Raw genomic sequence first — 17,063 nt, 5'->3', positions numbered from 1 at the left:
TGGCGGAATTTAATTAAGGCATGTTGTATACAAAATTTTCCCTATCTTACATGGTATTTTGCAACGGAATAGATTTTTGGACAGATACAGCAAAGTTATACGCTCATTTTTTGAGCAGGCAAACATAGTTAATTAAGGCATATATACGATCCATTACATTTTTAATTCTCATTTTGCAAGCTGGAAAATTAACGTTGTTAAACTATAGTGCTATGGTAGTTTTCTATAATAAAAATAATAATAAAAAAAACAGATAGCAAAGAAAATTTCGTAGCACCTGCTATTAAAATAATATAAAAGCACATGCTGTTAATTAACCAAGGTTTGTTAAACGAGAGAGAGAGAGAGAGAGAGAGAGAGAGAGAGAGAGAGAGAGAGAGAGAGAGAGAGAGAGAGAGAGAGAGAGAGAGAGAGAGAGAGAGAGAGAGAGAGAGAGAGAGAGTTGACCAACACTTTATGTTCTATATATTGCTGCACAACAATGGATGCAACTTATATCTTTCAAGCACTTCAACCTTAATTCTTTGAAAATCTTGTTTCCTACTCTCCTTTGATCATCAAAATAATGTCTGCACTAAATCAGTTTGAACACCTCAGAATACCACTAGAAGATATAAGATCAGCAACCAACGACTTTTCTGAAGTCAATTGCATCGGAGCAGGAGGCTTCGGTAAACTGTACAAGGGAGTACTTTTCCTTTCGGGGGAGCCTATTACAGTTGCTGCAAACCATTTAGATCGTACATCGGGGCAAGGAGACGCCGAGTTTTGGATGGAAGTCACGATGCTTTCATCTTACAAACATAAAAATATTGTCTCCCTCTTGGGGTTTTGTGATGAGAAAGGTGAGAAGATCCTAGTATATGAGTATGCTTCTAACAACAGTCTCGACTTGCATCTTGATAGCAAAGATCTAACCTGGGTTCGACGCCTTAGAATATGCATCGGGGCAGCTCGCGGACTGGAGTACCTTCATTACTCTGTTGGGGCCCAACATAGAGTACTACATCGTGATATAAAAAGTTCGAATATCCTATTAGATGAAGACTGGAATGGCAAGATCGCAGGTTTAGGTCTATCAATAATTAGTCCGGCTAATATACCAAACACCTTTCTTATAACCAATAGCATTGGCACGTATGGGTATACTGATCCTGAATATATGAAGACCGGGGTACTAACAAAAGAGTCAGACGTTTACTCTTTTGGTGTGGTGTTGTTTGAAGTTTTATGTGGGAGGTTATGCTACCAGATCAATGATAAACCTCGACAATCACTTACCAAACTGGTAAAACAGTATTACAAACAGAACAAGCTGAATGAAATTATTTGGATTGGTATAAAGGATGAAATAAACCCTGCTTCTTTGAAGGCCTTTGCAACAATTGCTTATCAATGTTTGAAAAGCAAACGAGAAGAGCGTCCATTAATGGCGGATGTCTTGACTAATCTTGAAAATGCACTCACATATCAAGTACGCTCCTTTTTTTCCCTTTTACCCGTTCATTTTGTTTTTATTTATAATAGCCATAATCTATGTTTTTTATTATTAATTTCATGAAAACTAAAAATAGAAAGATATGCTTAAAACATCTTATATTGCTTTATAATTATAATTGTAATATATATGAACAGAAAATAATGTTATTTGGCTTAGTAAATTACACAAATGATGAAATTTACAACTTTAGTTCTTTTTTTTTTCTGAACCGTTAGTAGTTACAAATTAGTATTCAGGAAATCGTCAAGATATACAACTTAAAAGTCAAAGCCTATGCAAGTGAGCTAGTCCCACATCAGCTACACCTTAAGTTTTGTTTGTATTTTTCATACAAGCTCCACATTTTTAGTATGTCCTATCAGCACCAAATCATTTTTCACTCATCCTCACCTCACCTACAAAACTAATTAATAAGAAATGACTTAACACCCACCATCCACCATGCTTTTTAATTTTTAATTTCATACATAAATTACATGTATGTGCACAAAAAGCAACAACAAATACATCGTCTGGTATGGTATACTTTTTCCATAACATCAACCCACCCCAACCCTAGGCGGTGTCGTGTTCACCTAAGGTCGACCAACCCACCCCAGGCTGTGGTTTGGGTCCATACGGTTTTGTCATATTGTAATTATTGGTTGATTTTGTTATGTTTATTTATTCTAAATTGAGTCCTAGATCATTGTTTTTTTCACTTTTCCCACTTTTGTACTTTTATTATTGTATACCATATTAGCCACTTTATATATAATATAATAAATATAATACCCACCTCTTTTATGTTTGTTGAACTACCTTTTGGCTTTTACCCATACTATGTATAAACGCTTTGTTTATAGCGCCGACACCGGTGACGCCAGCTGGATTATGGCTTGTACAACTACATTCAATTTTGGATTTTTGGTCTAATTAAATCTTTTAATCGTTTTAAAAACCCAAGTTGACTACTAAGATAAGGCAATATATTGATTCCCACGGTGAAGTACATATAATTTGTCCCTTAATTTACACACGGTTGATCAACCCAAAACATTGGCAAAATTTTCTTTCTGCACACAACGGTAACATGTATGAATATCCAATAGGGGTGAACATTTGGATTGGATTAGATCGTACCGGACCGAACTGACTCTTGGACTAGACCGGTTTGTGAGAATATTGTGGACCGTTGACCGGACTGGATGAGACTTACCGGTCCAGGTCCGGGTTTTCTAGTTTTTGGAACCGTTTAGACCGTTACAGTTTTAAATATATATGGTATAACTTGTTTAAACGTGTTTTTGGATTTGATACATTACAACTCGTTAAAATAAATATTTTTTTTGGGTTTGATACGGTATAATTTGTAAAAATAAATATGTTTTGGTTTCTTGTGTCCTTTGAACCGATCAAACTTTGATTGTTTATTATTTATATCATTTATATGAAGTATTGTAACTCATTGAATATAACATTAAAAACAACTAAATTATTTTGTAAACTCATCTACAAACTCTAAAGTACATGTTGAAAAAAACCACATGTCAATTTGACTTAAAACAAATAAGATATACTTATTTAAAGAATTTCATAGATTACAATAAAGAATTTCATACATTACAAAAGCTTTAATTTCTTGCAAAAAAGTTGAAATATTCAAGCTTTGATATTTCATTTTTGAAAGATTCTAATTCAACGAATATAACACCAAAAACAATAAAATTATAGTCTAAAATAATCAACAAATTCCAAACTATATGTTGGAAAAAACTGCATATCAATACGACTTAAAACGAATTAGATATTCTTGTTAAAGAATTTCACATATTACAAAAGCTTAAATTTTTTCAGCTTCGATATCTTATTTTAGAAAGATTATAACTCATCAAATATAACACTAAAAACAACAAAATTATAGCCTAAAATCATCTAAAAACTCTAAACTACACGTTAGAAAAAAACCAAATGTCAATCCGACTTGAAGCTAATGAGATGTACTTGATTTAAAATTTTCATAGAATACAAAAGATTAAATTGATTACTGAAAAGCAGAAATATTTCATCTTTGACATCTCATATTTGAATGATTGTAACTCATCAAATATAATACCAAAACCAATAAAATTATAATCTAAAATCATATACAAAGTCTAAATTATACGTCGGCAAAAAAAACCTAATGTAAATCCGACATTATACTTTTTTACAGGATATATATATATATATATATATATATATATATATATATATATATATATATATATATATATATATATATATATATCCTGTAAAAAAGTATAATGTCGGAAACCAATTTTTACCTGGAACCGACAGGAACAAGCCGGTTTTGCTCAAATCTTAAAACCAAGAACGGACCAGGAAGCCCAAAAAATTTGTACCATCCGATCCGATCCACAGACCAAAATGATTAACCCTAATATCATATATCTATAGGTTTAATGTGTGCTTTTGTGGGTATGTGAGTGTGAGTGTGTGAGATTTGAAGATTAAGATTTATGTACTTTAAATTATGTTATTAGTGGAATGAATTTCGTAGATTAAAGCCAGGCGATTATGATGACAAAAATTTCATGATTTGATGGATTTGAGATGGAGATGAAGATGTTGGTGATTTGAATGGTAAGGCGATAATGATGACAAAATCATTGAATTTATGAACTTCTTCATCTTTCTCTATCACCTTCTTGGACCATCAAAGCTTTGGAAATTAACAAACACATTGACGAATGTTGTCAATTGTTAGAATATAAACGATTGGCTGACGATGTATCCCTTTTCTTCATTTTCCATTAGAGTATACGGTGTGGGTCACAACGAGAAACGAATTGGCTGAGTTGGTACACGAAAACGGCGTCACGACGCGGGGAACACCGCCCCAACTCGTTGAAGCTTGTTATGTTGGATGTTGTGGTAACAAGGAAGAGATAAAACAAGAAAGATGATTGGCTATCTCCTTTATCAGCCAATCAAATAATCTTACATACTTATAAAGCTTGCATTTTTCCTTGATTGTCATGCATTTGAAACCCCCCACAATAATTTGCTAAAATCTCATGCATTTGAAACCCCCAAACCTTTTCACCTTCTTAATAATTAATCACACATAATCAATGGAAATTCATATGAGATAATAATTTGCTAAAACCTCATGCATTTGTATGGTATTAGAACATGTTTGAGTTTTTGGGTTTTAGACTATAGTAAATGGGTAAACCGTTTGATACGTTGGATTTGAAGCTATTTTATTCGAATTACCCAAAACAAGAGATAAATTAATAATATATGTTCATGCATGTTTTGTAAAAGCCCCAATCAAGATACTATATATCATGATCATACAATTAAGTGTCTTTTATTTCATTTTTGGCTTTATAACAAAAGTTTGTTTACGTGGCGAAGAAAGAAAACTTGAAAATTAATATTTAGGTTGGATGTTTATATAAGATTTGTTTCAAATATATAATATAGATATAAATACACAAATGTGTGTCAAATACAACCCATCACAAATTTAATGTTATAAACTACAATATAACTCAAAGTGGTTTTCCAAATATAATGTTTATACTATAATATAATATATTAGAAGAATACCATATATTAGACGAATCCCACATGTTGTGCAGAAATTTAGTTGTATAGATAATATATTATAATTATATTTCATTTAAAATATGTTAGGGTCATTTGGTTATTACATTGTTGTATTAGGCACTATAGTCTCATATATTTTGAATGACTCTTACAAAAATAATGTCTGTAATTTGAATATAACCTAATATCTTATGATGTTTATTGAATGATATTATCTTCAATTGAGCACTTTTTAATTGGAATCAACTTTATTATAGTTAAAAATTTTGGCTCCATTTTTTCTTTTCCTTAGTTCTAGAATATGATTTTTGATATTAACTTAAAATATGTCACTATCTTAAAATAGATTGAGAATGAGATTTTTTAAATTTACTTAAAAAATGGCACCATTTTTTATTTAATAGTAAAACTAATAAAAATCGTTAAATATGTATTTTTATGAGGTTCAACATAAATAGACGATCATAAATGAGAATTCATATCTAATCAATCATCAACTAATTACATTAGATACTAATGTGTACATAAAAATTACATTTAAAATTTTAAACTAATAGAAAAAAAATTCATTATTTATTATGATAAAAAATCTATAAATCAAAAAATATACATGCTATTTAATCGCATACAAATTTTATGTATGACTTATTCACAATACATTAAACCATATATTACCATATTAAACTACATAATTATCCCACTGCACAACGCGCGGACATTCGCCTAGTTTTATATATTTTCTCTCTCTACCTCTTAACATGGTATAACACGTGGAACACCATTTCCCCCTTGGTGTTATGGATGAGGTGGCACCAATTTGGTGTTAGATCCAGTTGTCCACACCCAATGCTCTTACAAAAGAAAAAAGAAGAACATATTTTTTCGGCCTAATCAATTCCATTCGCTTTTCAGAAAGAAAAAAAAACATAAGAACAAGACAAAAATAAAAAAGTTTGCTATTATATGTTACTAAATGTACCTATTAAATAAAACTTAACTAACCCCTAATTATCCTCTAATACCAATTACATCAAAAAAGGTTTTCACTTTTTTTTAAAATTTTTTGTCAACTTGTTGTATTTTCTTCTTCTTCTTCTTCTTCTTATTATTATTATTATTATTATTATTATTATTATTATTATTATTATATAATTTTTAATAATATGAATTTTTTAATATTTTTTTGTTTTGTAAAAAATACGTTAAGATTTTATACATATGTTCAAATTTAAAGAGTCATTCGAATTTCAACTTTAACAACATATTCGAAAAATGATTCATGCTTTGGATACCATGTTTGTACTCAATTATCTGATCCGAGTCTTAAGCGAATGTTAGGTTATCTCAACCGAATATGGTTAGATGAATTCAAGAAAATATTTGTATCTATTTGGTTTAACCAAATTTTACAATTTCACAACCACATTAACAATGGAGTAAAGAGTCCACATGTAGAGTTGAAACAAATACTTTGATTCACTAACTTAGATTGTTTGAGCGTATTGAACTCAAGGCCGGCCCAAGGCATGTTCAGAATGTGCTTGTGAACAGGGCCTACCAAAATTTAGGGCCCAATATTTTTTCTCGATTTCATAGTAGGTTATGTTTGATTCTTTTTGCTGAAATAGTTTAATGATGTCTGGTGTATCACGCAAGAAAGGAAACGACGCAAGTGGCAGAGAGAATCATAAATATTTTGGGAAAAGGGAACGAATCTTTGGTTCTTGCTATAGTGATTAACTGATTTAGATTTAGGCATTGGAAACCAATTAACAAACAAGTATTAAGGCTTCAAAGTCACTCGTGAGCGGCCTTGGAAATCACTCAATTAGAAGCCAAAGCTTAAGTTCGTACTTCTTTCTTCTTACCTCTTTATTCATAAACCTCAAAACATCAGGAATCAAAATCAGGATCGAGGCTTCAAATATTTGATGCAAATTGAAATATGGAGTGAGGCTTCGAACATAAGAATTCATGACTATGTCTAGGGTCAAAAATCATAAGGTATCATACCTTTTTTTTTATCTGATACATTTTCTAGTGTTTTTTAACAGTAAAACCAGTTTTTTTTCTTCTTTCTGATTCATATAATCTCGAATTTAGAAGCATCGAAAGAACAATCCATGGACTTTCAAACAAGCTTTAAGGTTTAAAAGTTTTTGATTTTAAATTGTCTTGAAGAGTTTGAAGTGTCGAAAATTTTAAGGTATTATACATTGTTTTTTATCTATCTGATACATTTCTATATTGTATCGAAGTACTTCAGGGTTTTTTTTTTTCATTCTTTCTTATTCCTATTTTCTCAAATTTAGAAGCATTCAAGCACCATTATGACAACTTTCAATCCATCTTTGATCTTGAGGTTAAGAACTTTTAGATGTAGATTTGTTGAAGTGTCAACATTTAAAATGTAACTTTTTGTTTTTTGATATTTTATTGGAATAAAATTATAGTTTTTCTTTTATGACAATGTAATATAACTTATTGATATCATTTTTGATTTTATTTCAATTATTTAGAGGACAAAGGTGCTAAATTTTGCTATTTGAGTTTTATAATCCAAGACAAATAGAAGTAAATCAGACTTTTTCTCAGTATAACTTTTGTGCGTTATTTTGAATCACAATTTAATTTTTGTTTAATATTCTGCAATAGAATATGAAAAATTATAATTTTTTACTTTAATTTTTAGATCGTACAAATTTTTAGGACCTATTTTTGGTAAAATTGCACAGATCCTTTGAAATCTTGGGGCCGGTCAACTTTTAGTGGAATCATAACACACAATGATAAAATACATATTTGGAAAAATAAAATAAAATTAGTTTAAAGCATGGAAACAAAGTACTATATTTGAAAGAAGATTTTGTTTCCTGCCATGCTTTAGAAAAAATCACAGAAGAATTGGATTAGCCTAGGAAACAAAAATAACTGAATACGTTTGTTATTTATAGTAATTTTCTAATAATAATAATAATAAATAAATAAATAAAAACAATTAAACATTATTAATAAAGCAAAAAAAAAAAATAACAAAAGCCAAAATAGACTAAAAACAAAAACTTAAATACCATGATAGTAACAAATGGGTACAAATAAAATAATCCATAAAATTGGACTAAAAACATCTAAACTAAAAAAAATACAATGGATTGTCACGTCAGCATTTTATTTTTTTAATTAAGTTTTACTCTTTAATATCCACACTTCATTAAACAATGTCGTTTAACTTAAATTAGAAAACCTAAAAGATATAATACGTAAAAATACATTAATTAAAAAAAAAAGAAAGCTACAAATAAATTATTAAAATAAATAATACCTACAAATTATATTTAAATTTGTACTTTTTCACAATGGTACATTTAAATCTCTCGTCCCTCTTCCAACATGGTACTTGCATATTTTGAAATATATTTACATGGAAGAGGGACGAGAGATTTAGATGTACCATTGTGTTTACAAATAAGTTATTTAAAAAAAAGACCTAAAAATTATACCAAAACTATGGTGAATTTTATTTGTTGTTTAATGAAAAAAAAATACATAAATCAAATTAAATATAATATGTAAAGATGATTATATATATATATATATATATATATATATATATATATATATATATATATATATATATATATATATAGTTTGAAATTTAATTAAAAATAAATATGTTAATTCCAATTGAAATACTAAATGACAATACAACTCTATCATTCAATTCTCGTTTATGTCATCACCCGACAATTTATTCAATTTCTATTTAATCCTAGTCATCATCTATTCCATGTTTATTAAACGGGAACACTTCATTCAAAATTTATTCAATCCTAGTTAATTTCAAAAATACAAAATGTGTTACGTGTTGTGTAAGTCTTTGATAATAATTTTCCAACCAACAATTTTTTGTTATGTTTTCATCTTATTGAGTATCTAAGTCCCTACTTTCCATCTATTTTGTATTTTCCATTAACTTCTGTGATTCTATTTTTTTAATCTACACCCTACCCTAAACAACCCCATACTAATTACTTAAACTGTAACGTCCTAAAATCCCAAACTAAATTTTACCTTTTTAAAATAATATAACATCTATTTTTAGCAAAGTTACAACCATTTAATCATAAACCATTATTCCTTAATCCGATTTAGTAAGAAGATAATGTCGAATCTTAAATCATCAGTTTGTTGATGTGTGTGTACAGTCTTGTCTTTGCAATCCAATAAGTACCTACAAAATATTTAATCCACAAATATAAGCACAAAGCTTAGTGATTCCCCCAAAATACCACATACAACACATTACAATAATCAACTAAGGGTTATCCACAAACTCTAGAGACTCTCAGCAGGCCCAATGGGCTAACCACACGCCCTATGGGTTAACAACATATCTCACGGGTTATCAGCAACCTTGAGGACTATCAACAGTCCCTTGGACTTATAGCCGTCCAGTAGTTATCATCAACTCCCTTTAAATATAATAGAAATAACCAAATAAGACTCGGCTGGTCGACAAGCATATACTACCACATACTTAAGTATAGTGAGAAGACTCAAATTGCAGTCTAGAAGATAACTGTAATGACCATAAATCCAATAACCGGCTCTACATGTGACAAATGCAAGAAACATAGACCAAGTCTCAATCTACAACTCAAAATATGCAATTTGACCTAAAGTCAAGCTTGGTCAAAGTTAACGATGAACGATTAAAAAGTTAATGGTTAGCCTTATTCAACCTATGAACCACGTAAAATGCAACTCTACGCACCACGTAGAGCATAAGGTGACAAAACAGGAAAAATCAAAGCTACACCCTGCATAGGGAAGACTACGCCCCATGTGGCGCTTGTTGTCCAATTTCTCCATTATGCTCTTAATACGGAAAGCCAATCCTTCAGAATTTCATATATGGACTTTTACAATGTCTTAATGGTTAAAAATTTCTAACTTTACCTATTAATGCACTCCCATCAAGCAAGATCTAAATTTTATGCATTAAAATGGACAAAAATGCTAACACCACAACTATGGCTTAAAGAGCAAGCATCAAAGCACAATTTCTCAAGTCCAACAAGTCCCAAGAGTGTTCCATATAGATCAAAAGGTGATGGAGTTTCTTTAACTCCCAAAAACAAGCTCAAGGAACAAAAATTAACAAATATAACAATTAACAAGATCTATGAAACCAATGAGCAAGATATAAGCTTTTTACACACAATGATTCAGGAATGACGTAACCTTCCTGGATCTCTTCTTGAACCCTTCTTCTATACACTTTGCAACCACCTTGTTCTTCAACATTCAACCTTCCAATGGAGAATAAGGGCATAAATAATTGCATGGCTCAAAACAAGTAAGAGGAGGCTAGGGTTTCTTAAGGAATGATCTTAGGTGATGGAGGCTGTTCATGAGAGGGTTTAATAGAAGTTAGAGCCCTTAAATAAAACTCAAAACCAAACAATTAGGGTTTTGATCTGCCTTGGTTACGCCATACATACCATAACCTATGCCACCCATAGGTCATTAAACCTTCATCCAAAAATTTAGCATCTACACTCTACATAGATCTCTTACGCCCTACACAGGGCAAAACACCCAACTTCCAAATCAACTTCAATAAACCATAACTTCTTCGTTTCAAATCCATTTTTGAAGTTCTTTATATGCTCCGAAATGTATTGAACAGCCCCATAATTCTATTTAGTTACTTTTGGTTTAACACATGTTGAACTAAAACCATAATCCATGCAAGAAGCCCAACATATAACTTTTCCCTTTTTACTCTTTGGTTCCCACACACAAATCAAGTGCTTAGATCTCATAACCATTACTATCAACCTTCAAAAAGGTCAAATCTTTATTCCCTCAAAGTCTAAAGCTTTTACATGATCAAATTACGGTCCGCAAGCCCTAAATTACAAAACCTCCTGAAACAGGGTAATAAATTAACTCAATGGAACAACTACCCTTACCGTTCTCATTATTCCAAACATATTTTATGATGGTATTTTTCAATGAAGTAGCACCATAATCGAGTCCAAGATTATCAAAAGGTTTGGTTTAAATCAGCCATCAACAATCTATCCAAGAATATCACATGACGTCATTTTTCATTAAACTCAAATTTGGCATCCAAAATCCATACAAATTATTGTTTGGGTATGTTGTAATATCAAAGTATCCGATCCAAGTAACAAATTTTAATGTTGCTTTATTCTCAATGGTACTGACTGTAACGACCAAAATTTTGAAACAATTAAAACTTTTCAAAAACAACCCATTTTAATAACATTGTTACAAAAAGGTTTTCAATACATTATTTAACAGAGTATTCCCCAGGTTCATTTCATAAAACACCAACGCGAGGAACTGTACGATCACGCCTTTGCCTTGCCACAGACTCCTGAGAACCTGAAAACATAAAACCACAACTGTAAACCCGAAAGCTTAGTGAGATACCCCAAAATACCAACCACATATACGCCCTTCCAGGCCACGACCTTCCGGTCCAAAACATATCGCCTTCCGACCCATAACGTAATGCCTTCCGGCCCATAACATATTGCCTTCCGGCCCACAACATAAAAAGCATACATATCATAACAGAACATAGAACAACCATGCATACCGGGTCATACTCCAGACCAAGTAACCATGCACATAACATATAATCATATAACAGTTCACAGTCAGCAATCGATCAACAGATCACATAACATATCATTACCCTAACCAAGATACCAGCCTAGCCGGTCACTAGCATAACATCACCCTACGAATCAGTCAACATACTAAATGCACACATACGCCTTTCCAGGCCATGACCTTCCGGTCCACATCGTAATGCCTTCCGGCCCACAACATGTAATGCCTTCCGGCCCACAACATATAACGCCTTCCGGCCCATAACATAATGCCTTCCGGCCCATATCCTGCACTATCATAACAACAGACGACTACCCGGATTTCCATCCGATAAAAGGGTTGGCCTTGGTGCCTTAAACCCTATCGATATAGTGAGGATAACTCACCTCGAAACTGTCGACTGAACAGATAACTCAAGCTGCTCCGATCACTGATACGATCTCCACCACTGGACAGCCACCAATGCACTGAACTCAAAACGATAAACAACAATTACCAAAGTACCCCTGGAAACCACTGGATAACCCTTGGTCAAAGACAAGGTCAAAGTCAACCCCTGACTGACCCTACTTGCCGAGTCAACCCTATGACTCGCCGAGTTCCCATATTCAAAACTTCACTCAATTCGCGACCTAACTCGCCGAGTCACCCCGAGACTCGCTGAGTCCAACAACTCTGAGTCCACTCGCACACAACTCACCGAGTCATCCCTTGACTCACCGATTCTCGACTCAACCATAGAATATCGAGACTCTTCGACAAGACTCGCCGAGTCCAGAACAGACTCGCCGAGTCCCAGGCCATCTTCATCCGACTCGCCGAGTTGTTCTTCCAACTCGTCGAGTCCCAGCTCACCTTCAAGCAACTCGTCGAGTTCACCCATGTGACTCGCCGAGTACCACCGGTCTGAATCCATACAAAAACATTCTAGACCATGCAATTGATCCAAAACATAGATCTAGCCTCCTACAACTCATCCATCACGTAAAGTGGCAAACTTTACGTGAATCCAAAGAGATCTATGCATTATGCAAATTAGGGCTAAGGTTTGGGACAAGATAGCTTCATCTAACACTCAACACAGGGACTTTCCTGCATTCCAACCCTTCTCCATTCCAGATCTGAGGTAGCAACCTCAGATCTAACCTCTAGACTCCAATATCACCCAAGATAAGCTTCCTTCAAACCCCAAAATGAAGAAACAAGATAACAACAGCCTAAGAACGAGATATTACCTCAAAGGAACGCCCCAATCTGCAAGGAAACTCGAATCCAAGCAAAGCCCCTTGCTCCACACCTTCAAACTCCCAAACTTTCTTCAACAAATACTTCTCCAAGCTCCAATCCACTCAACAATGGTGCTTCTCCACGATTTTAGGGTTTCTGGGACTCAAGGGGGTGATAAAGAGGCTGGGGAGGAAACATAATGCTCTTTATATAGGGCTAAACCCCGAGAATTAGGGTTTTCTCCACTCAGCGCCTACTCGTCGAGTCCATCTCATTGACTCGCCGAGTCAGCTGCTTAACACACGACCAAGTCGCGACTCTACTCGCCGAGTCCATCCATGGACTCGCCGAGTCACTCTTTCCCAAATTACACTTTTAGCCCTTCAACTCTACTCTTGCTATATCGGGATGTTACACTGACAATGACATAGTTTATTGAAAAAGCTTCAAGTTTCGACTATGACAAAGACAAAACAAGTTTAAAGTAAAGGCCCAACATTGTTTTGTTTCTTAAACCTTCGTCTCATTATATATATATATATGAAAACTAACGAGTGAAAGACATATAATGGGTAGGGTTATGTATTATTATCAAAGAGAAGCATAAATACAATGAAAAGGGAAAGAAATAATATATAGACTAGCTACTTAGGGTTTCCTAGCTAAAAGGCCCAATCATAAAACCCAATCCAAAATATAGCCCAAAATCTTATTAGTCTAACATCCCCCCTCAAACTCACAATGCAACAAAAATAAGCATTGAGAGTTTCTCACATAGAAAATGGAATCGAGGAGCATTCAATCGCTTCGTAAGAATATCAACAATCTGCAAAGAGGAAGGAATATAAGGAAGGGAGATTGTGTCCTTCTAGAGATGATGTCATGTGAAATGAAAATTAATCTCAATGTGCTTTGTGCGCTCATGAAACACTGAATTCTTGACATTCATTATCGCACTCTTGTTGTCATAATACAAAGGAGAAGGATGAGAGATGTGAATGCCCTTATCTGCAAGAAGCCATCTCAACCAAACAATCTCACAAGTGGTGATAACCACGGCTTGATACTCAGATTCTGTAGAAGATCGAGAGACAGTATCTTGTTTCTTGCTTTTCTATGATATCAATGGATCTCCAAGAAAAACACAATACCCAGTAGTAGACTTATGATCATAAATATCACTATCCCAATTTGCATCATTACAGGTACACAACTCAAGAGAGGATGTTGATGGAAGCAGAAGAGTGTGAAATTGAGTACCACGTAGATATCTCAAAATACAAAGAACAATTCCCCAATGAATAGTAATAAGAGTGGTGACAAATTGGCTAACCACATGAACTGTATGAGCAATATCTGGTCTAGTGATAGTCAGGTAAACCAAATTCTATACAATGGTACGATAAAGGCTTGGATCTGATAATTGGACACAATTGGTTGGTAAGTACTTTGCATTACTCTCTATAGGCGTTAGGCGTATCAATTGTCAGATTATCCGTGAGTCGTGCACGTTCAAACAAATCTGAAATATACTTCTTTTGAGATAAAAGATAACCCTTTGGAGATTGAGCAACTTCAATCCCCAAGAAATAACGTAACAAACCTAAGTCTTTCATAGCAAAAAGGTGAGCCAAATCATGCTTTAAAGAATCTATACCATCATGATCATCACCAGTAATAATCATGTCATCGACATATAAGGAAAGAATAATTTGACCTATATTTATATATCAAACAAATAGAGCCAAATCATGGTTACTTGGTTGAAAAACAAGTGAAGTGCATAGAAAATTTCTCAAACCAAGCTTGAGGGGATTGTTTGAGGCCATATAATGTCTTCCGAAGTCGACAAACTTCACCTGGTTGGTGAGAAATACCAGAGGGAGGAGACATGTATACTTCCTCATGAAGATCACCATTCAAGAACACATTCTTGAAATCCATCTGATAAATCTTCCATTGGATAATGGAAGAAACTACAATCAAGGTGTGAACAATCGTCATTTTTACAACAAGAGCAAACATCTCGTCATAATCTATACCATACTTTTGTGCATAACCTTGCACGAGAAGTCTAGCTTTTTAACGCTCAACGGTTGCATCATACTTTGTTTTGATTTTATATATCCAATGACAACTAATCGTGTGCTTTTCCAGGCGGAAGCAGAACTAGATCTCATATATGAGTCTGATAAAGAGTTGCAAGTTCCTCATCCATAGTGGTTTGCCAAAGGGGATCAGAAATGACCTCTTTGTGGACTTATTATTACGATAAGGTCTCGATGGAGCGGGGTCTTGATGATGTATAAGTAAAGGATTAGTGATAGGTGATGGATCAGTAGTTGGTGGTGGATCAGTGACATGTGGTGGATCATCAATGTCAATGATAAAAGGATCAATAACACGAAGCTCCTCTCAGGTTACATCATGTGATTGAACAAGAATGCTAAACAATGGAATATGCTCCAAAAAAGTGACATTGCAAGAGACATAGGATTTCTGATTTGATGGATCATAGCACCTATAAATTTTCGGACCAATACCATATCCTAGAAAAAAAAAAGAGCTAATTTTGAAGAAAACTTTTCTCTCTCGACCTGAATCTTCAAGACAAAAAATGTACACCCAAACACTAGTAATGAAGAATAATCTGGAAGTTGTTCTAACAAAATTTCATAATGAGACTTTCCTAGAGTGCTCACAGTAGGAGTGAGATTAATAACATAAGTGGCGGTTTGAACAACATCTCCCCAAAAGATAATGGGAACTTGAGCAAAAAGTAGTAAGGATCTTGCAGTTTCTAGGAGATGTCGATGTTTTCTTTCTACAATGCCATTCTCCTGAGGAGTGTTTGTACAAGATGATTGATGTACAGTGCCATAAGATGCTAGTAATAGTTTAAAATGATTGAAGGTAAATTCTCCTCCCAAGTCATACCAAAAACATTTTATAACAACAGAGTTTTGAGTCTTGACAGGAGATCTGATGCCACGTACATGAGTGTAAACATCAATAAATGAAACATAATATTTAGCTCCCGATTTAGAGGTGATCGAAGATGTACCACACACATCAGAATGCATGATATCAATGGAGCAACAAAACGAGTGACATTGTTATTAAACGGTAAAGAATAAAATTTTCCCAGTTTACAACCACAAAAATCAGAAATATCATCAGCTTTCAAAGAGCCTAACACACCAGTGGAAACCAAAAATTGTAAATGAGATGCTGACACATTTCCCAAATGAGAATGCAAAATATAAAAAACAGACGATGATGGGTTTAAACGAAAAGATGACAAATCGACACTAGATGTAGGAACATCAACAACATGTAGCTACTCCAAAACATATAGATTCCCAACTATATGGCCTATCCCAATCACCCTCCTTGACCGAATGTCGAGTACACAACATAATGAATCAGAAAAGAAGACCCATCAACCAGATTTACACAACTGACTAATCGATGCAAGATTCAAAGCAAATATGGGAATGTAAAAACATATCTTTTAAAGATATATAAGGAGTGTCAATAGAACCAACACCCTCTACAGACATAGGTATAGCACTAGCAGACATAAAAGAGACAGGTGTATGGGAAGATAATGAAGCAAAAGATAACAAATGTGGTGACGTGTGATGAGATGCACCAAAATCCAATATCCACAAGGATGAATGAATACATGACGTGTTGGATGAAGACAAACCTGAATGAGACATAAAAGGTGACATGGTAATTGGATTGGCAATAATGAACTATTTGAACTGCTCAACAATTTGCAGATCCAAGCTTGATGGTGGTGTAAAATATGTTTCATTCTCAACTGAAGGTATAGCAGCAGCATAATGTGGTGGTCTAAAAGATGCAAATGAGAGATTTAATTATCCAAAAGACATGTTCTGCTATGAAGGCTGAGACTATGCAGATGATCTCATTTGATGTTGTTACTGATTTCTCTTGCTTGTCAGTAAAGAACAATTGCCTTCCAATGGTTCTTTTTCTTACAGAAAGCAAACTCATCAAATGCAACTTTGAGACGATTTTGGTTTGAAGACCAAGGTCGTTGTGGAACGGAAAA

General features: G+C 33.6%; 1 protein-coding gene across 2 annotated transcripts in view; it reads left to right on the top strand.

Annotated features, from left to right (window-relative positions):
- The first annotated feature begins 514 nt into the window (after nucleotides 1-514).
- Nucleotides 515-17,063, top strand: part of LOC144997998 (uncharacterized) — a 32,316-nt gene continuing 15,767 nt past the window's right edge. For both annotated transcript variants that reach the window (XM_078957844.1, XM_078957843.1), the window contains exon 1: nucleotides 515-1,474. In XM_078957844.1, coding sequence (XP_078813970.1) covers nucleotides 566-1,474 — 909 coding nt within the window. In that variant the 5' untranslated portion in view covers nucleotides 515-565. The remainder of the gene's footprint in view (nucleotides 1,475-17,063) is intronic.

The sequence above is a fragment of the Lactuca saligna genome, chromosome 5 (assembly GCF_052625555.1).
Source record: "Lactuca saligna cultivar CGN05327 chromosome 5, ASM5262555v1, whole genome shotgun sequence".
In the NCBI taxonomy this organism is placed as follows: domain Eukaryota; kingdom Viridiplantae; phylum Streptophyta; class Magnoliopsida; order Asterales; family Asteraceae; genus Lactuca; species Lactuca saligna.
Note: the sequence above shows the minus strand (reverse complement) of the source record. Positions and strands in the feature narration are given on the sequence as shown.